The sequence below is a fragment of the Gallinula chloropus genome (genome assembly GCF_964237585.1).
Source record: "Gallinula chloropus genome assembly, chromosome: 3".
Classification (NCBI taxonomy): Eukaryota; Metazoa; Chordata; class Aves; order Gruiformes; family Rallidae; genus Gallinula; species Gallinula chloropus.
In genome coordinates, this window is record NC_140087.1 from 74,116,098 (window position 1) to 74,138,334 (window position 22,237).

General features: G+C 46.4%; 1 protein-coding gene across 1 annotated transcript in view; it reads right to left on the reverse strand.

Annotated features, from left to right (window-relative positions):
- The window catches only part of SYNDIG1 (synapse differentiation inducing 1), a gene marked incomplete at both ends in the record, with an annotated part of 64,312 nt that extends 45,916 nt beyond the window's left edge, over positions 1 to 18,396 (reverse strand). Inside the window, 2 exons of the mRNA XM_084261031.1 lie at positions 2,926 to 3,063; positions 17,917 to 18,396. Of these exons, the coding sequence (XP_084117157.1) occupies positions 2,926 to 3,063; positions 17,917 to 18,396 (618 nt within the window). The remainder of the gene's footprint in view (positions 1 to 2,925; positions 3,064 to 17,916) is intronic.
- Positions 18,397 to 22,237: the final 3,841 nt, after the last annotated feature.

Sequence of the window (22,237 nt, forward strand, 5' to 3'; positions counted from 1 at the left end):
AACATTGCATGTATAGAAACTTACACGCCCCATTTGTAGAAAAGTGGAAAATTTGCCAATAAACACTGTCTACTGCTAAAAATTAGAGTACTCAAAGATATTATCCCTCCTGAGTGGCTGATGTGTGCAAAACCCCTGTATTTTAGCTGTGGCTGCTGAGGCGAGCAGCCTGCTGGCACTTGGACATGACTTAGCATGATGCCAGCTTGACCAGGAGAACACTTTGTGCCTGTGAGGCAGTGGGAGTCACATCCTGAGCTCGTGGTCCAAATAAACAAGCATGATGGAAGATGGGATGAAAATGGCCCGGTGCTGACAGTGATTTACCAGTAGCTGAGAGAGAGAGAGAGGAGGACTGAGCAGCCAGAAGCAGTGGGTGCAAGTCTCTTGTGGGAAGGAAAAACAGGTCAAAACAGAAGCAAGTAAATGAGCGAAGGTACAACACACCCATGGTGAGGAGTGTTAGACTACCCCTTTGTATTAGTAAGAGATCTCAAACATTATTTAGGAGTTTAAAAGACCTGTATAAATAGAAGTCCCATGCTAGTTAGGATGTAATGTTTTATGTAATGTTTTTCTCACATCATTCTGAATGGCTTATGCTTCAAGGTATGAATTGATGCCACTGTCGGCATTAGCTTAGCTAGGTGTAGGATTTCAGTGGTTTACACTGGCTATTTTACCCAGTTCTCAGCCATAGAAGATTTTGACCTGAATTTCAGTTTAATTTTTCCACTGGAAAAAGACAATTTGTTGGATGTAGGGCTTTGCAGAAGAGTCGGTTTCAGTGAAGGCTCATGGTTCCTCAGGGCTGTGATGGACCTGCTGGAGGGGAAGGCAGGCAGCAAAGGTACCTGTCTGAAAACTCAGGGAGTAGACAGACTGATGTGCTTGTGCTGGGCAAGCACAGGCAGGGACTTCATGCTGTGGATATAGAGACCAGAGAAAAGAAACATGCAGGGGTGCTGGTATTATTATTATTATCATTTTTTAGTGGGGAGAGATGAAAAGATTTTTAGTTCCAATGCATAAAAAAAAAAGCAGAAGTCAAAATTCCTCAGAAACACAGTCCTTACTCCTGGCTGGAATTAGCCACAGCTTGCCTTGGTGCCTGCAAGGGGTCAACTAACAAAGATTAATTTACTGTCTCTCATCCTAATAAAAGCAAAGCACCTGCTTGACCTTGCTTGCCGACAGCTCCTAGTTTTAAGCAGCCACATTCAGCTGCTCTCCATCATCATGCTAAACCAAACAACGCCCAAGTTTCCATTTTCCAGTGCCCAAGTCCTTCAGCACAGTATCATCATCTTTCCCTGCCTTCGTGTGGCCTTTTCCACCTTCCTCATGATCCGTATTGAGGTAGTACAGTCATGGATTCATGCTGGCCACTGGGATCAATTCACAGCTAATGTGGATGCTCTGTCCCTCATACACTGGCTCTCAGCACGTTTAGCTTCTCAGCCATACTGCTTTTTAGTACTTAATTATGTTGTTTGTTTTGCATTTATTGGACTGTGCTGTGCTTTCCCTGCTTGGATAAAACTAGCTAGCAATCCCCACGCTTCCTGAAGGAGCACTGCTGCAGGAAATTAATGAATGCACTGTTTTCCCCAGCACAGAACAACCACGCTGCTAATGGTAACAAACTCTCAACCTTTCCTTGGCACTGGTGAAAAATCCTGCCTAGTTCACATACATGAAGAGACGTGGCCATAGAAACTGCAGGTGAATAGCTCTGCCTGAAGGGCCAGACAGCAGGATACTAAAGCAATGTGTGGATCCCACCTGACACTTTACTTTTTATTGTCATTGTCATCAGGCAAATCCCTTGATCCAAATGAGAAATCAATAGCACTCAAACAAGGAAACGTTATTTTCCACTGGACAAACTTTAATTGTCTCAGAGGCTTCCAAGTTCCACGACAGGCACTTCATTTAAAGCAGAAAATAGCAGTGCTGTATCTCTTTCTTTGATGTTGAAGATTATGAGTCTTCAGATTTGAAGTGCCTGCTCTGGCTTGACAAATATCCAGTGCTGGTAGATGTTAAGAGCAGGCAGATGGGAAGGACAAGTGAGATTTCGGTGCTGTGGAGTGCAGAGTGCAGTTTGCAATAGGCATTGCTACCACCAGTGGAAAGGAATATAAGCAAAGGTTTCCTTCAGTCACTGATGAGACTTTCAGTGTGACTCCTTTTCTGTCACATTACATTATCTGCCATGCTGGGAAACTCAATAATCACTCTGCAGCCACTTATGAAGACATACTTGTCGGAACAAATGATGGGGCACAAGGTGATTGTTAGTTAGGTACAGGCTGTGTACCAGCAAAGCCCATCTCATGAAGGAAACAAACCAAACCACTGTCACTTCTCTGGTAAAAAATATTTCCATATTCAAACTGAACATGAAGAGCAGACTGAGCAATTTTTCAGGATGAAAGGAAATGGCTTCTGAAAAGGAAAGATGCTTCTGCAGAACAGAAATTATTTTTCTTCTCTTGGAAATGTTACCTGGTTTGATTTTCCAGATGATTGCTGGTTCCAGCTTGGGAACCAACTGATCAGTTTTCTCAATGGGAAATACAAATTTTTGAGATAGAAAGCGTGTTTCCTACTCAAATGTCATGTCCACAGAAAATCCCTATTTGGACATTGTATAACCTGACATGGAACCAGACCATTGTCAACTAAAATCTAAAATACTTTGTAAACTCCTTCAGCAAAGTATCTCACAAGACAACCACCACTATCACAGAGACATGTCAAGGTGGGGAATGCGCTACCCTGTTTAACCACCTCTCACTACCCTGGAGAATGTCTTGCCCACACTGGTGTTTTGGTGAACCTTCCTTGCTGGTGTGGGGTGATGGCTGGCTAGTCAGTGGATGCAAAACTCTGAATGAGCAGGAGATGTTTTAACATTACCTCGTGAGACAGGTAAAAGGCAGCAATTCCCAATGGCCAGAAGCAGCAGAGCATGGAGAACACAGTGAGGCCAAGATGATCTCTTGGTGGCATCATCAGGAAATTGTCTTCACTTTCGGTGTCACTTGAGTAATCGCTCTGGAATAGCAAGGGAGAGAGAAATGTAGAGGTGCTGGTTAATGGTATCATTATTTCTTCTCTGCCATGGGTCAAGGCTGTGATCATCTGCCCATAAAACTCTCTCCAGTCACACCAGGGCAATTCCTCAACATCAAGACAGGCCTCCAGCACTCATGATTGAAGGCTTCTGGTGGCCCACCCTGGGGTCTCTACCATGTAGAGGTCTCCACACAGGACTGGCTCTGGGGGTGCTTGTACTCTATTCATCAGGGCCTGTGTACCTGTTCTGTTCTGCTGTGGCCCCACAGTGACAGGACCACAGGAATAAACCTGCCACCACTAATCCCTATTTTAGCAGCACCCTAAAGGGAGGCTGAGAGACTCAAACCCTTACATCCGCACCAAAATCAAACTGGAGAGAAGTGGGAGCATGGATCAGAGGCAGGGTTATCTCTGCAAGCTGCAGGTTGGGACTGCAGCTCTCCTGTCAGCACCAATGCTTGGGGAAGCCACCCCAAGGAAATTAGCACTCCTCTTCTCTCCCGCTGCATGCACAGCACTGGCTAGCAGCTGTCCACCTTAGGAGCAACGGGGGAACCTCCATTCACCCGCTGTGTCACAGCCTCCATCACTTCTGCATGAACCTGAAAGCAAGAAATGAGAAATGACAAGAGATTCCAGAAATCACCGCAGGGAGCTGAAAAGGGCCCGTTTTATGTGTTCATCTTTCATGAATGAAACAAACTGACTCTCTAGCCAGATGAACCTGGGTGGGCTGGCACTTCAGAAACATCATAATAGCATGGATGTAATGCAGGAGGAGCTGTGAGCATTGGGTGCTCTGCACCTCTCAACTCAAACGTCGGTCTTCTGGGGTGTCACTACGCAGATGGCCAGGAGAAGGCCAGCTAGACATTACCCATGGGGGACAAGGTGACAGATGTGGTACAAACCAAAGCATAAAGAACCAAGGTAGCAAAAGCTGATGGAAAAAAAAGCACGAGTTTCTTCAGCAGCAATGGGATGCTGCAGATTTACAGTGTGTAGGCAGAAGCACCTGCCCAGGCATGTTTCTTAGATGCTCCATGGACCAGCTGCAGCAACCCTGATGTAGTAGAAGTTTCTTTCATGGTGATTACTCAGACTGGTCCACAGGGGACCTGACTGCCTGGCTGCTGAGCGAGTACAATTCTCCAGCAGAGCAGTAGAAAAGACCCTGCTCTCTTTTCTACTTCTTCCTTCTACTGCTTCCTCTTTGCCTGCAGGGTCTACAGGCACCAAGGCTGTGGAGTTACAGCTTTGGTATAAGAAGGATTCCACAAAGCTTTTTAACCCACTCCGGGAGCACCTCCAGCCTGAGATGACGTGGCCAAAAATCTCAACAAACCCTTTTGTAGTTGCATGTTCTTCACTGTAGGAGAAATGCTGTGCAAAATCTCACTGAAAGGAAGACATCTGTGTCATGTTTAGAAATGTACCCTTTGGGGCATGGGTTTTGTGTCCCTTTTGGAGACCTTTGAGGCCTGTTTGGGAGCTTTCAGCCTCTGGGCCAAAACAACTGCTGAACTGCTCTACCAGTGACCTCTAAGTCAGAGACTCCTGAACAGGCTGCTAAGTGTGCAAGACAGGAAAATTAACCCATGCACATGAAGGGAAGTTTCCAAACATGTCACGAGTGAGCCACGACTGAGGAGGACCTAGGAAATGCTGGCAGCCTCATGGTATCTGGGCAAAGTGATTGCCTCCCAAGCTGATCCATTTGGGGAACCCATCAGGTGGCATGACCCATCACTTGCTAACATGGAGAGTCTGCCTTGACAGACATCAATGCCAAGAACCTGCTACACACCAGAAAGCCTGGGAGGGACAGGTGGGGGTACCAGGCACTGAGACTGTGTGGTCCATGTAGAGCACCCCAGGACTCTTGTTGCCTCAGCAGAAGTGACAAAGCTCCATTTGTCACAAACTCAATAAAATCCCACCCTGAAGGGATGCTTGCTGATGCTGGTGTACAGTGTTTGAACTTGGTGACTTTCCTTTCTGCTTTAATTTTTATAACAGGCCATGTAAGTAATTTTTAATACCAATAATATTTCCTTACAAGAGTAAGAAATAGAGAGGAGGAGGGAGAATATCCACAACACTGCTGAAATGGTCCCTTGAAACAGTGCCCTTCCCTAAACGTCATGACAGCTAAGATAGAAAAAACAAAAATGGTTTTGATTTCTCAGTTCTTGGCTGAGTAATGTGCTGGTATTGCATCTGTGGAGACTACCTCTCTGATATTTCAAATCATCTTTTCTTGCAGATGAAGATTAAACAGTGCAAAGATTCTCTAGATAGCTTTGATCATGTGCTCAACCAGAAAATTGTCAGTTATGCTGCTTCCCAAAGGGACTAACCATTCTCAAGGTGATGGTGTCACGACATCTCAGAGAGCTTCCATGCTGACTGGTTGTTAGATCACAAGAAGGTAATTGCAGAAATTTTCTTAGTTATGCTAACATAAAAACCCTTAGTGGAGAAGATTAAGTCACTATTGACTCACACTAATTGAGTCTTATAACCACCTTCCAATACCTGAAAGCTGGGGAAGAACTCTTCATGGCAGTATCAAGAGACAGGACAAGGGGTAAAGGTTTTAAACTAGAGAAAGGTAGATTTGGGTTGGATATTGGGAAAAAGTTGTTCAGTGTGAGGGTGGTAGGTCACTGGCACAGGTTTCCCAGAGAGGTGGTGGAGGCCCCATCCTTGGAGATACTCAAGGTCAGGCTTGATGGGGCTCTGAGTGACCTGATCTAGTGAAGATGTCCCTGCTTACTGCAGGGGGGTTGGACTAGATGATTTTTAAAGATCCTTTCTAACCTAACACATTCTATGATTCTATGAATAATAAAGTTGTGCTGTGAATGCCATTCTGATGGGCAAAGGCCCATAGTACACATTGGATCAGATGACCTGACTGTTGATCACCAAGAGTGACTGAGCATTCTGGTCACAAAGCCTTGACCATGTAATCCAGATACAAACCAGAAGGGTAAAGAAAGGAAAAAAAAAAAAAAAAACCAACCCCAAAAAGCCAAAGGTCATAAACCACAGAAAGAAATCCAACATCCTTACATCTTCCAGCTAAACACTCATTTCTAACCTTCCTCCTAATGTTTTCTCTTACAACATGATACCCAATCCTGAGCTTACTGAGAGATCCTCCCTACACAGAAACCTTTCTGACATTGGGAAGCTTTTGACAATCTAGCTACCTATCTGGCTGTCCTCTGGTTGTTCCTGATTCTGCAAGAGCTGTAGCCTGACACCAGAGGAGCTGGACCTTAGAGGTGCTGAGAAGTCAGAACTACTTTCACCAATTACAGCTGCTTTGGGTTAGCAGACTAATCCTACATAATCACTAATATTCTTGTCTGCAGCACCACTCCTTTCATGATTAATAGTCTCTTCATAAATTTACAAGGAACCTTTCACAATCACATCATAATTTCACTAATCTGACTGAAAGCCTTCAAGTCTCACAGAAGTTAAGGAACAGCATAACTAATTAATTTTCAAGGTTTAGGTAGTGAACAAGACTGCACAGACAAATTAAGCTAGATGAGTTTAAGCAATCTGAAATACCAAACTATCAGTTTTTTCTTTTTACAGGCATACCACCAGTGAGTCCTCCAACCAAATAATAAGCCATCGAAATAGAACTTGTACACCCATTAAAAAAAATACCTGGCAAAGAACATCCCTTTTTTGGGTTGAGATATTCTGCTCTTCAAAAGAACAAAGATTCCTCACAGTTACTCTTATGACAAATCCCAGTTATCCTCTTTGAACAGAGCTCTCCTGTCCTGTCAGTCAGATGGTATCACTATTTTCACAATGGTAGAAAAAACCTTAGGAAGAAACAAGGCAGAACACATCCTGATGCAGCTGCAATCCTGTAAGTGAAAAGAAACAAAGAGGATCGTGGGGTGTCACGGAACAGCAGCAGCAGCTAGACAAGTCTCTTTGGGAAGTGGAGGGATTCACCCCTTTTCAGACGTGACAGCTTGCTTCAGCAGCTTCCAGTGTAATTGCACAACCACTTCCAACCTCAACTCACAGAGAATTGTTTCAGAAGGCAGCATCTCTCTGCTCCAAGTCAGACTCTGACTTGGAGTTGCATCTTTGTGCTTTAATGTGAAAGATGTAATCTCAGCAAGGTCCACAGTTCTTCCCCTTGCGAGGTGCTGCTGTGGGAACAGATACCTGTGCAAATAGCCCTGTAGCAGAAATTACACACTTCTGAAATTACTGAGCACGCAGTGGGGATCCCCTGCTTCCAGTGGATCCTTCGTAGCAAAAACAGTTATTACAATGACAACAACCCTTCTCATCCTTGCTGGCTACTGATGTGTTTCCCTCCCCTACATACTTGGGAGTTCAGCTGAGAAGACATTAAGGGACAAAAAATAAGCCTCAGTTTATCTGCAAACATTTTCGTGGCTGTTACGAGGAAGAGGTGACCTCAGGAGTGCAGGCAAGGCTGGAGTTACCAGGAGATGAGGCCCCAGAGGACATCTCCTTGGAACATGAATTCCTGCAGACAGCACAGCCTCCTGCCCAGATCAAAGCTGATTACTGTGAGTGAGGAAGAATGCAATCACTCCCCTTCCCAATTTGTGAATGGTGCATATCTCTCCAGCCCATGAATGCATTCAGCACAGGCAGTGTGGACAGGACATAAACTGGATTTCTGCAGAAGCTGTGGATCTGACAAAGGATGAAGAGGAGAAGTGAACTTTGGAGAAAGGAGGTGTCTGTCTGCTTCCCAGCCTTGGAGCATGTGGGATTCTGCAGCAGCTGGAATGTGCATGCTAGACAATTCAACAGGAATCCTCGACCTCTGTCTTCAAGGGAGCTGCTTCTGATGCTCCCAAATGACCTGCACAAGAAGTCAGCCTTGAACATAACCACAAATACAGCCACCATGGAGACTTACAGAATGAAGCTGAAACATCAATATATTTTAGTCTGTGAAATTCAACTAGCTGCTTCAGTAATGCAGCAATGCTTCCTCAGCAAAGCAGTGCAGAACGGAGGGCAGGGAGAAAAGGATATTTAAGATGGGGTACTGAATCATGCAGATGCTCCATTCCTGAAGGGACTGTGGTTTGGGGGCAGGAATCACCTGGCACAGAGCAAGGCTGTCTGTACACAGGGCCGGATGCAGGGCACACACTTTGGAATGTGTTTCTCAAGGCCTTTCCAAGAAGGACCACTGGACCAGTCTTCAGTCAAGAGCAAGCTGAAAATAAACCTCCTCTGTGAGGAAGAATGAACAGGATCCACAGAGAAGGAAGGGAAGGGAAGGGAAGGGAAGGGAAGGGAAGGGAAGGGAAGGGAAGGGAAGGGAAGGGAAGGGAAGGGAAGGGAAGGGAAGGGAAGGGAAGGGAAGGGAAGGGAAGGGAAGGGAAGGGAAGGGAAGGGAAGGGAAGGGAAGGGAAGGGAAGGGAAGGGAAGGGAAGGGAAGGGAAGGGAAGGGAAGGGAAGGGAAGGGAAGGGAAGGGAAGGGAAGGGAAGGGAAGGGAAGGGAAGGGAAGGGAAGGGAAGGGAAGGGAAGGGGGAGGGGAGAGGAGGGGGAAGGGAAGGGGGAGGGGAGAGGAGGGGGAAGGGAAGGGGGAGGGGAGAGGAGGGGAAGGGAAGGGAAGGGAAGGGAAGGGAAGGGAAGGGAAGGGAAGGGAAGGGAAGGGAAGGGAAGGGAAGGGAAGGGAAGGGAAGGGAAGGGAAGGGAAGGGAAGGGAAGGGAAGGGAAGGGAAGGGAAGGGAAGGGAAGGGAAGGGAAGGGAAGGGAAGGGAAGGGAAGGGAAGGGAAGGGAAGGGAAGGGAAGGGAAGGGAAGGGAAGGGAAGGGAAGGGAAGGGAAGGGAAGGGAAGGGAAGGGAAGGGAAGGGAAGGGAAGGGGGAGGGGAGAGGAGGGGGAAGGGAAGGGGGAGGGGAGAGGAGGGGGAAGGGGAAAGGGAAGACACGTACATAACAGGTCCAGTGCTGGCACCACCATTTTCCCACTGTGTTGAGGAAAGCAGGAATCAGAAGGCAGGTACATGCATCATGCCACAGAAAATCATCTACATGGGAAGAAAGTAGAGAAGCCAACTTCACTTGTAAGATACATTTAAGATGCAATTTCATCACAGTCTGTAAGTGCCTGCATGAGTAGTTAATTTCTGATCAGAGACAGCTCTTTCATTTGGCAGAAAAGCAGAAGAAACCCCAGTGACTGAAAGCAGAACAGATGAAGAGCAGACACAAGGTGCAGATTTTTAACAGAGATTGTGATGAACACTTTTCTGCAGTTGTAATGGATTTTCTATTACATGAAGCCCTTTCTTAAATTGAGGCTAGCTACCCCTAAGAGCTACGTGCTTTATCTCAACTGAGACACTATGAGTGAGCACAGGCTCTGCAGGCAGCCATACCAGAGGCTGGACTTGATGGCCACATAGTCTCTTCCAGTATTAAAACGCTAGGCACGCTGGAGAAGACAGACAGCAAGGTCTGCTGTGAACCACAGCTGCCAGTGACCTGTGATGGATCTGTGATGGATATTCAGGAAACAGCCCTTTTGGTATTGCTCCTTTTTTCCTTCAAAGCAACCAATTCAGCAACATGCACACACTGCATACAAAACAAGTATCTGGTATGGCCCTGTGGGATCTGCTTCAAACCCAGATGGTCCGGTGGTCTGTTTTTGACAGAGACCAACACATGATGCAACTGTAAGATAATATGTGCTCTGTTTCCCTCCACACAATGCCTGTTTCAGTAATGCAGTTAAACATAATGTCCTGGTCTGACCAGCACTCTACATCCCTTTGCTCTTCAGCAAGCAACCCGAGTTCACCTAAATGCAGCAGATGTTGAAGGCAGCATGCTGGATGGTAGCGCTCTCACCAAGGGCTGTAATTTATCACCACTCTGCCTCTACACACTTACTCATCACTGAGCAGCATCTGGTGAATGCTTACTTAGGAGGTGATTCCTCTAAAACCTGTTGCCATCATGGATTCTTTGTCCTGGTGATGTATTATCTATTTATTTTATTTTGCCCGCGTTATTTCTTTTTACCATTTTGATTTTTGCAATTGCTCCTTTTTAATTTTAAAGGAATTTAAATAATCTGTAGTCCACTACCCCTTAACTGGTCCAGCTCCTTCAAATGGCCTTGTCAGTCAAGCAGCCAGCCTTGCAGAATGGGCTCAGAGATCTCTCCTTCCTTGGAAAGCTTTTCATATATAACCTTGCAAAAAAAAAAAACCACCAAAAAACCCAAACCCAAAAAACAAACTCACCACCAGCACCACCAAAACGTGTAACAGACAAAAATCCCTGGATGCAGCTGCCCAAACCCATTCTTCCTTCTGCCCCCCTGGGTTTTGATCATTTCACTTGTGCTGTTTTCTGAACACCCACAGCACTCAACTCATTGCCACTGGAAGGGGATCACTGCTGACAGCAATCATAGAATCACATAATCACAGAATGGTCTGGGTTGGAAGGGACCCCAAGGGTCATAGAGTTCCAAACCCCCTGCCACAGGCAGGGACACCAACCTCCAGGCTTGGATCTATACACGGTTGCCCAGGGCCCCATCCAACCAGGCCTTGAACACCTCTCCAGGGATGGGGCATCCAACACCTCTCTGGGCAGCCTGTTCCAGCACCTCACCACTCTCTCTGTAAAAAACTTCCCCTAATATCTAACCTAAACCTTCCCTCCTTCAGCTTCAATCCGTTCCCCCTTGTCCTGCCAGTGTCTGCCCTTTTAAAAAGTTGATTCCCCTCCCGTTTCTCTGCTCCCTTCAGGGACTGGAAGGCTGCAATGAGGTCCCCCTGCAGCCTTCTCTTCTCCAGGCTGAACAAGCCCAGCTCCCCCAGCCTCTCTTCGTAGGGCAGGTGCTCCAGCCCTCTGATCATCCTCATGGCCTCCTCTGAACCCTCTCCAACAGCTCCACATCTTTCTTGTATTGCAATAAACGGATCCATACTAAAAGGGGACAGCTGCCACAGCCTCCTAAATCACACTCTTTCTCTGGGAGAGCAGTAATGACCACTGTAAACATCCCTGATCTTTGTGTGAGCAACAGGGTCTCCCAACGACCCTTCACATTCATGGGGAAGGCACGTGTATATCGCAGGACACTCCGAACGTTGCAGGTGGGCCAGCAGCCACCAGAGACAAGTGGCTGGAGCCCAAGGACTTCACTGCACAGCATTAGGCTGAAAACTCAGGGAAGAGGTGACAGGAAAGAGAATTGCTCTGAGCCCTGGCCGCTGTTAATAAGATTCATAGTAGGGCCCATGGGGACCGCTGAAGGTGACTTCCCAGCCATGCTCCCCTCACTTAGGGCTCACTAATAAAGGTTAATATCCCTTGGAAGGGCTCAGTTTCTCCAGTAGCTTCTCCTTTAAGGAAGAAGAATAAATCAAATGCAAATGAAGTATAATCACTTCTGTAACCTGTTAATAAAGTGCCTGTGAAGGAATCCAGGGACATAAAGTGTGTCCTATGAGGTCAGACCAATGGCCCAGTGAGCACCATGCTCTGCCTCTGGCAGCAGCAGCAGGACATAACACAAACCTGGTCAATTTGCAGTCCATCCCTTGTGCTCCCTCAGCACCCACAACAGTTGTATAAGAGGTTATCAGAAAGAAAAACGCTGCCTGTTCCTTTTAATACTTGTTTATGGATTCCTCATCTACAAATCTGTCTAATCCCTTCCGAACATGCTGATCTGCTCTGACCTCCTGCGACCACAAGACACCAAGGGTTCACTACCCCATGTGTGAACAACGATTTTCTGTTACCTGTGTTAAGCCAATCTCTCACTAGCTCCCTCAAGTGTCCTCTGCTCCACAGTAGGAGGGAACAGCGAGTCTGCATTCACCTGATGCTTGACCTACATGATCTGGAGCAGCTGGCTCATACACTGCCTGGCCACCTTCTTCACAAGGTGAAGAGTCTCAACCTTTTGCACTGCTCCTAGTACGGAGGCTGCTACTTCCACTCCATAATTTTCCTTGCCCTTTTCTATCTCCACAATGGCCTTAAGTAGCTAAGACCACAGTCACCCACCCTGCTTAAGAAAGTAGATTGCACCAAGTTTTAATACAGTGGCAAAAGGTGTCATGTTCTCAACACTACCCTTTAAGACACCCATCATTTTGGTGACTTATTGGCTTATGGGACTTCATGGTGCCAACAATGATTTCTCCATGGTCTGTCTCCTGAGTTGTAGCTCACAGTTACAGGCTCAGCCTTGAGCTCACATGGATGAAATTATTTTTCCACAAACATACCAGTTTCCATTTATTTACACTGAAACAAATTTGCCAGTGGGTTTTGTACAATCCTTCCACATTTCTTCTCCACTGAGCACACAAAAGAAACTAACACAATTGACAAACTTGGACTGGACAAAGAACCCAAATGCTTCCGTATTTCCCTGTGACCTTATGACATGTCCCTGTGTTCTTCTGAGCCTGTGCCATGGACAAGAGAGACCAGAAGGACATTCCAGAATCCACAACACATCCCTAGGTGAGCTTGGGCAAGACATTTATTGCACCATTTTCTTCAGTTCCCCAGGTGCAGAATGAAGAAAACACTGTTCTCCCAGCTCACAGGAGCACTGTGATGACCAATGAATTCTTTAGTGAAAACAAAACTCAAGGCCCTGAAGGGAAGTGACCACAGAGGCAAGTACCTAAAGCATGCAAGATCTGCCTCGGATGTCATCTTTGTCACAACTTCCCATGTTTGCACTAGACTGCCTCTTTCCCCATGCTGCAGAGCTCTCTGGAAAGGGAACCCCACCATGCTCAGCTCCCCAAGGGGGTGTAGAAACAAGCTGCCTAGATACCTCCTTCCAGGGGAGGCTGAGGACACAGAAGCTTAGGTCTTATCAACAACAATGCAGGACCATCCGAGCCTGTGCAAGCTGTAAACATTGAGAAAAAGGATGAATGTTGTGGGGCTCAACATGCATCAATCCTTCCAGGGCCTTCTCTTCACATTGCAGAAGAGATGTGGCCAGGAGGCACTAGGGAATGTTAGCAGATAGGTTAGATGGAACAGGACATGGCTTAGGATCCACCTTGTGTCTCTACACTTCCATGCCCGCATCCAGGGTATGAGTTTCACAGCAGCATCCAGCAATTTGCAAGGGGGGTGGGAAATAAAAGAAGGAATGTTTAGCTTGAAAGCACCACATTTCCTTTCTTCTTTCTCTCCCCAGAACATTTTATTTATTTCGTTTTCAGAGACTGTTTCAGACGTTGCTGGGAAAAAGAAAAAGGGTTTCAAGAGAGCTCTTTGATGCGACACATATGAATAATTCAATTTGCTGCCATCAATAGCTTGGGTTTCACTAAATAAGCCATCTATCTAGGGGTTAGGAGGAAAACTAGCAGAAGTGTAATATGACAAATGATGTTTCTGGATAAAAGATGGCACTGCATTTACACATGAACTCCAACAGGAGGGTATTTCAGCTAGCAACTCAAGTAATATTTCACTGCTGCCACATTTGACAAGTTGTCTGTCCATTAGTTGTGGCGTGAAGAACTCATAAGATATTTATAAGCATTCCAGAGACACCTAAATAGGGAATCATTTGATTTCGGGGACGGGCACTGAAGAGAGAAATTTAAAGCTTTGACAGAACGCACAGACTTCTGCTTTCATGACTGGTAATTGCTGGAGCAAAATGGGGCTACATATGCTAATGAGAGCTCTTTCAGAAATATTTTCCCTCCAGACAATTATGATTTTTGTAGGTAGTCTGGATAACATTGCACCAGAACCTGAGAAATAACACTAGGAAAAAAGAAAAAATGAAAGAAAAGGGAAAAAAAAAAAAGAAGATAAAATAAACACAGCCACTTGTTGCAGCAACGTGCAGGACCCCTGCTTAGGATGTCTTGTGCTCCTCTGCTACATCTCCCAGGTTCTTCAGCGTCCCCAGACTTGGGGAGGGGAAGAAGTTGCCTCCTTCTAGCCAGCTTCCCAGAGCCTGATAGACCCGTCCTGAAAGGGATGACAGATAACAGAGCAGCAACCCCTGTGACCTGGCTGGGTCATCTCTTCAAACCAAAACCAAATCACTGTCAGACAAAATAACTGATTTTTTTTCCAAAACTTTCTCTGTGGCAAAGTTTTGAGAAGGCAAACAGCCTTTCTGGTTACCCAGAGGCCAGCTCCCTTCAAAAATGAAACCCTGACAGAAACACACCGACCAGCAGTCAAGCTATTTTCTTCAGCTGTCCATAGGCTCCTGCAAGCACCACATGGACAGGGTCACTACAAAGGGATGAGTTAGATTTTCTGCATTTCTAAGGCATTAAAACACCAATCCTGAAAATCCCTAGGCAGGCGTTCTGCAATGAGACCAGCAGTGCCAGAGACACATGGAGAAAGAGAAACAACTCACAACCCCAGGACTGTTCTGTCTCCCAGAAGGTATTTAACCGAGATGCCTGAGCTGGGAATTCACTTGCCTTGCCCTGGAACGCAAAGAACAGGCGGCAGCTCTCAGTTTTCAAGAGACAACAGCTCTTCTGCACAAAGCTCCCCTTTTTGATAATGTTTTCAAGAAGGGGTTATTTTTAGAGTCTTCTCTGAGAAAGAAGTGCCACAGCAGGTATGTTGTAACAAAAAACCCTTACAAGAATGCAGCTCCCATCCCTCAATGAGCTCTGGCATGACAATCTATGTGGCAAGATACTTAGCAACGTGCTGTGCATCCTCAGTGGCAGAATCAAATCCTTCAAGGCTCTCACGGTGGGGAAGCAAAGCTTTCCACCTCTGCTATATGATCTTCTCTCATGGCTCTGCTTTTAACTTCTGCTCCCAGGTACTAACTAACCCTTCACACCCCAGTTTGGCTCCATTAGCAATGTTAAAGGCATTTGTTTCTTGTCAGTAACTTGTGGGGTACTGCATTCTAGTGGGCCAGACTCATGCTGTGTGGTTCAGGTCCTGCTCTTCTCATTTGGACAGATAGGCAAATGTTTTTGTAATTGACAATCTGGCAAGGATCATTCCCCTACTCAGTGACTACTGTCCTCAAATACTTTTCTTCCATTCCTGGACTCCCAACACATGAAGTTACATCTCTAAGTAGCCAAGCCCAGGAGGCCCTCATGCATCTGTCCACATGGGAACCTGAGGAGCACCACACAGCAGTCACCCTTTTTTGTCGTCTTGTGATGTCAAATGCATCTCTCCTCCCCATCTTTCTGCGCGACCAACTGCATCCTCAGAATTTGGACCTTCCTGGGATGGAAGTTATTTCCCATCCTGAGACCCCTTGTGCTGAGTGCAGCTGCTCAGCAGGTTGGTCATTTGGGTCTAGTTCATGAAGAGATCTGAAAATTACAGTGCTGCACAGGGTGGGCCAAGTAGCACAACACTGGAGACTGACAGTAGGCTAGAAGCAAAGGTTTCTAGCCATTCCAGCAGTGCACCTGTTTCCAGGCAGGCATGTCCTTCCCAGACCTTGCCTCATTTTCTCTTCCCTTGCTCCATTCTCCTGGAGGAGTAGAAACCCCAATACAGGAGAGAGCAAGATAACATGGATGTGTACTTTGTCAATGTGCTGTTCCAAGCACTTTGTACATGTAGGTCAAGATGTCAGTCTAGGCGGCGTAGCAGGTTGCTAGCAATTTCCCCTTGGATTGTGGGGACTTTGCTCTGCTCCCCATCCTGGTCTTGCAGCTCAGGGAGAGAGAACCACTGGTCTTACTGTTAAAAACTGAAGTAAAGAAGGCAGTAAGAACCTCAACCTTTTCCTAAGCCTTTTGTCAGTATGCTTCCCCCCACATAAAGGATGGAGATGCTCCTTAGCCCTCCTTTTGTTTTTAATGCATTTATAGAAACGTTTTTATGGTCTTTTATAGCAGTAGCCAGATTAACATCTAGTTGGGCTTTGGCCCTTCTAATTTTCTCCCTGCATAATCTCATGACATCCTTGTAGTACTCCTGAGTTGCCTGCCTCTTCTTCCAAAGGCTACAAACTCTCCTTTTCTCCTTAGTTCCTACCCAATTTCTCTGTTCAGCCAGGCCAGTCGTCTTCCCCACGGGCTCATCTTTTGACACATGAGGACAGCCTGCTCCTGCACATTTAAGATTTTCTTCCTTTAAGGTTTTCAAAGACTCCCTCCTTTCTCCCCTTGAGATCTGGAGAAGGGAAGGATGAAGTCTTTTAGACCTTACAGGTTGTTTCCTAGAAACAAATTTTCTCTACGAAAACTTCATCAAGCTCCTACAGTACCACTCTGCTGAGGTACCCAGATTGAGGGGCCCTACATTGCAAAAGCACCTTAAACACCCCACCAAGAAAAGGGAAAATACTTTCAGCATGAAACATTTTTTCCTTCCTGCTTATTTTCCCAACCTCTCTTAGCCTATTCTCTAACAGTTGGCTAAAGAAGGTCTTGCTGGATTTGGATTGACAAGAGGGAGACTTTATTTTTTTTGGCTGCCTAAATGTCAGGCCAGATGTGTCAATAACACCATTAGGCAATTACATGCCTGCTGCAGTCACCTGCATCACCATGCATGAAAGAAACTAGGGCAAAAAGGCAGCAACTGGGGATTTTGTTTTGATTAAGAAAACAAGACTTCCCACAGCCAATTTTGAAATGCTGTAGAAGGGTGTGATTTGAGCTAACACCCTCACATACCTCAGAGGGAAACTTTTGTCTCCCTGCGGAGCCACTGAATACCACATTACTGGCACACACTGGGAAAAACACCTCTCTCTTCCTACCTTACCAATACAGAGAGAAAAGAGAATAAAATAGAAGTCGGGCTCTTGTCGGATTGCCCCCATGCTGATCACAGAGTGAGACACTGGTATTACAGCAGGTGAGAATAGGAGTTTTAGGACTTGTTAGGTCTCAGTGGCAAAAAGACCCTGCAAGACAGAAACACAAGTAAATAGTCTCTCGATCTCATCTTGGGCATTTGGGTGGAAGATACATGGCTTTGCTGCAGGCAGCCAAATGGTCTTTGCTAGGTTAGGAGTCTATGACCAATGCTGGAGAAAGTTTTGGGATCAACTGAATTATGCACACCTTCTGTTCCCACACAAACAGGCAAACACAAATCTGTGCTGCTGTGCTTGGGCAGCTGGTTTCAGCCAAAAGCAGACAATTCTATTTTTTTTTAAAGTAAAAAATGCATCATTTAAGAAAGAATGAAGTTGATTTCCATAGCCTGGCCCATTTGGAGAACAAAATGTATGATACTTTACTGTAAGCAATCAATGAAGCACGGGAACCTAAAAGAAAACATTGCATTCAGGATCTAATGAAGTGTTTCACTCCATCAGAAAAATAAATAATCTTTTATTTCAGGGACACAGAATTCACTGCAGCTTGAAACCAAAATACTTTGATTTTGTGCTCATTTAGAGACAGAAATGTTTTGGGTTTGAGCTGGTACGCAAAACATTCTGCTCAAGCCAGGAAAAGGCAGGAGTTGATACTGGCCTGCTGAGTAAGACCGATGCTCCTGGCCCCAACCTTACACAGCATTTAAGCACACGGGTCTTTCTTACCAGCCTGTTCAGAGACAGGAGGTAAATACTCATCTGCAGTGGGAATTTCACCGTTAGTGTCCACAGGGTTGGGACCTTACCTAACAAGCAAAGATGCACACTCACTGTCCTGGCCAGAGGAGAGGGTGATACAGCTGATCACATGCAGATCAGCTTCCAAAGCAGCTGATCCCCTGCAGACCAGCTCTTGGAGGCTATACACTTAACTCCAAATATGTCCTCCTCACCATCCCCAGCCTTCCCCATATTTCCCAAATGACTTCTGACCTCAAGCTCCTGGAAATCCTCCTCTTCCTCCACATCGTAGGAGAGGGTGTGAATCTTGATGTCATCCGCTGAGAGGTCGATGAACTTGCTGTCCGGGTACTCCAGGCTGTCTTTGGTGGGCGAGCGGTCCTCGATGAAGGTAGTTTCACAGCACTCTGAGCCAATGCTCTCTCCCCATGAGCGCAGCACGTTCTCCGAGTAGAGGATAATGTTGGGCCGGTAGTGAGACTCCACTGTTTGCTGCAGCATGTTGGGGTCCAGGAGCTGCTGCACAGGGTCATTCCTGCCATTCTCCAGGCAGCTCGGAGAGGAAAGGCTGCCCGCTCGGTGGCTCTGGTACTGGGGGGTTGGGTATACAGAGACCAGACCATCTCGGCTCTCTGCCACTAAGTTCCTTGTATTAATTAAACCATTCCTTTTCCCAGCTTCAGCAATCTTATTGTGCATTAGCACACTGTTCTGCTCGACCAAGCCATCCATACTGGGGGGTGTCTGAGGGAGTAGGATGGGTCTTTACTCTGTTGTACCTTAGGTCACGCTGGGGCAGTGGTTCCCATTTTCCTGATGGAAGAAAGGAGAAACATACTGAGGTGAGGACAAAGGCATTGAGTAACATATTAAGGCACCCAAATCAGCTTGTCTTCAGTATCACCTCATGCAGAAATACAGCTCCACATATATGCGCACCGTGCTCTAGCTCTCCCAGTATGTCCCTGCTTGGAGAGGCAAAAAACCCCACCCCAAATCCATGGGGTGAGCAGGAGTAGATGACAACGTGTGCTGAGAGAGGACAAGACCAAGACAGAGATGTCTTGGTAATGGTGAGCTCCATCAGAGAAGGGCTACACCACCTCCTCCAACCTCACACAGGTATGCCACTGTCATTGTGGGGACAATGTCCCTTTCCTCTGAACACTCAGATAAGAAAGACTGGGGGGAAAACCAAAGATAAAAGAACCATTTCCCATTCTCAGAAATCCACAACTGCAAAGGGTGAGCAGCTGGTGTGTTCAGCTGTCAGTCTCAGCAGCCACCCTTCTCCCTTGGCAAGTGCTTTACCACCCTTTGAAAACCTATCAGAAGGAGAAGTAAGCAGCACTCTTCAGATCAACTGAGAAAAACAACACCTGAAGGTGAGATCAGATCTGACCCAGAGGAATTAAAACTCCTCTGGATGAGGTCTCAAATCCCCTGTGCTGCTCTTGAACCCTACTTCTTCTGCTGCCTTTGAGGCTGCCTCAGGGTGACAGGCTGAACGGCTATGATGGAGCTAGTTAGCATGACGATCACCATCCAGATTCACCTGGAAGACATGGAGGCACAGTTGCTTGAGCCCAAGAGCTAGTTGTCTCCATCTGCACAGGAACAACACCTGTCCTGTGTCTCACTAGACCACCAGCACCAGCCTGGCTCTCTTTTGTGTCCATTTCACTAAGGCATGAGAAGTTAAAGGGACAGTTCAGAAGGCTAACTACTTTTTTTTCCAGCCCAAATACTTTCTCACCAGGACACCAGTTTTGCTCAGGTGCAGCCACAGGAAAATGCTTTTTGAAATACAGATGCATCAACAATGAACTCAGGGTTTTGTTTCTGGGTCTGACCACAGAAATCACAGAAATGCTCCTGGCTTCAAAGAGCTTCATACAAGATCCTCTAAGGCCAAATTCTTAAGGTAGGATTATGTGTCCCCAGTGTGCTGCCTAAAGGAAAACAAGAATTACACATACAAACACACATACACACAAATTATTTGTACTTGATGCTTTCTGTTTCTCTTCTATATCAGAGATCCTCTAACAGAGCAATGGCTAGCAAATGCTTGATTTTTAGTTCCTCTAAATACCTCCAAACATCTGCGGTCTCCCTTTTTTCTTGCAAGAGAAACTTAAACCATTGCTAAGAGCTGCTGTTCCTATGCTACAGATGAATTAAGAAACTTGTTTAACATACAAGAGATCTTAACTAAGCATGCTACAATGTTGGCATTCACAGCACCTGGTTGAACACATCCAAACCCTGTTTTACTGTGTGGTCAGAAAGTTCAGTGCTTGTCCTAAGGGAGTGGGAAAGAAGGTTACACAAGTGAAAATACCCCATGGTGGGATCCTGCAGAATTTACATTACACGGCTCTCAGCCCCAAACCTGGGGAACATGCTGTCAAAATTAAACCAATCTGCAGATTAGCTCAGAGTCGGTTTCACCAAAGGATTAGTTCTAAAGCCCTCAATCCCAACAGATAAGGCTGAGAACAGGCACCTTGCCTTTCCAAGGAAAACTCCTTTCCACATGCAACCATACCTGTGCTCAACGAAAAGAGGCCCCGCTCCTGGCAGGGTAACACCAGGCTGCGCCAGCACATGCGCAACAGCACGAGGTGGAGCTGCTTTTGGAGGAAGCAAGTGAAGTTCAGCAGACAAGAATGGATGGGGAGGCCAATGTGTTAACATTTGCCTTAGGAGTGGTGCTTGCAGAACAACAATCTTCCATCTGCCACTCCCCACTAAGTGCTGGCACCCTGCTGGAGTTCTGTGTGCTGCTAAACTCTCTCGCTTCAGCTGTCTGGGAAGGTTTCAGAGACTGGTTGGGACCCAGTCTCAACTGTAGTTGAGGAACACCCAGTGCTTTACCCAGGTTGGGTGGCACCATTTGCATGGGAGATCATTCTGCTGTTCCTCCAGCAGCTTGCTTGCAAATCTTCCCCTTCTTCCTCCTACCACTCCCAAAGAAACCAAATTGAAGTACATCACCACAGGCACAGGCTGACATAAACTCTGCAATTAAAGAACAAGTTGTCAAGAGACTTTGCTCAGTTTCCCCGAGGTGGCTTGACAAACATTCAGGCTCCCTGACATCTCACACCAACCATCAACCTGACTGAAGCCAGGGAGACTTCACTCAAAACTGTAACCATCTCACAAGCATTCTTACCCTGACGTTTTTCTGAGTGAAATGGTCAGCAGAAATATGCCATGGATGTCATCGAAACTGGAAGAGGATTCACAAATCAAACAGGTCCCCTCCCAGAGAAATGGATGATGAGGTCAGTAGTTAGTCACTGCATCAGTGCTTGGGTCAGGCCTTGCACCTTCATGCAGTCACATCATTCCAGCAAATGGGTATTGTCTGGCTTGAACAGCACTGGGGAAAATGCCATTTTAAGGCAGCTTTATTGCATGCCTTCAAGCTGTGCTGTCAGATTCCCTTCATGTTGTCTTTACATTTGCCTATCATCCAGGTAATGCTTGGCTCTGGAAATGCAGGTCCCACTGCAGGCATTCCTCTGACAGCTGTAATGCCTTCATGGAAAATGTTCCCTGTGAATGGAGCAAATGAGGGTCTATAGCCACAGTGACACCAGAGGCAGCTGGTGTGCAGACTCGTACATGCTCCTCATGCAGTTTCAGTTTCTGTGATTCTATAAGGAAGGATCATTCCCATCTCTTTGAAGTTGAATTGCCTGGAGACACTCCAAAATCATGGGAAACGAAAAACATCCTTCAGTTCTTCTCACACGTCTCAGCAACAAGGAGAAAAGCAAGCAGAGGACAAAAAGGAAAATTCTTTAGCATGCCCAAGTGACCTGAGACCCAGGAGCACTTAAGAATGTCACAATCAGTGCTGTCGGGAGTCAGGACTGCCCCACACCATCCCTTGCTCCTCAATGGTCATGAGTTTATGTGATGCAGGAGCCAAGCCCCTCATGGACTTAGAAGACCAAAAAGGTCACTTGGCTACAGAGCATTTGGAGTGCTGACAGATGAAATACCAGCAAAAGACCTAAACCAGGACTGCTCATAATGGCTTTGGTACTCTGTGGCTGATCTCTCTACCAATGCAAGGAACTGAGAACAGCTACATTACAGACTCAATCACCCACACCAGAAAAGTGTTAGCACACCCCACAGCCGGGCTTCAGCTCGTGCCCTCTTCCAGACAATACCTATGCTTCAGTAAAGAGGTGCCATGCGTGTTCCTCAGAAGCCCAAAAGAGAAAGCCAACCTTGTTTTGTCAGGTAAGAGAGTTTAGCAGCACAGACACAGCCAATGTTGGGCCATTCAGTTTATGGGCAACAGGATGGATCCTGGCACACCTCACTTAATAGACAGGAGGGAGCCCATGGTATTGCTCAATCCTATGCATCTATCTGGCCAGCGCTTACCTGCTGTGCATTTAAACCAGTCTTGTAAACCAATCTTGCAGATGCTGAGTGACACTTTCCCCTTGGGATGGGTGGGTGGGGGGTAAGAAAACACCCAAAATGAACCAAGGACAAGTGCATACTTCTCACACAGAGCTCCACTGGCAATAGGGCTACTGCG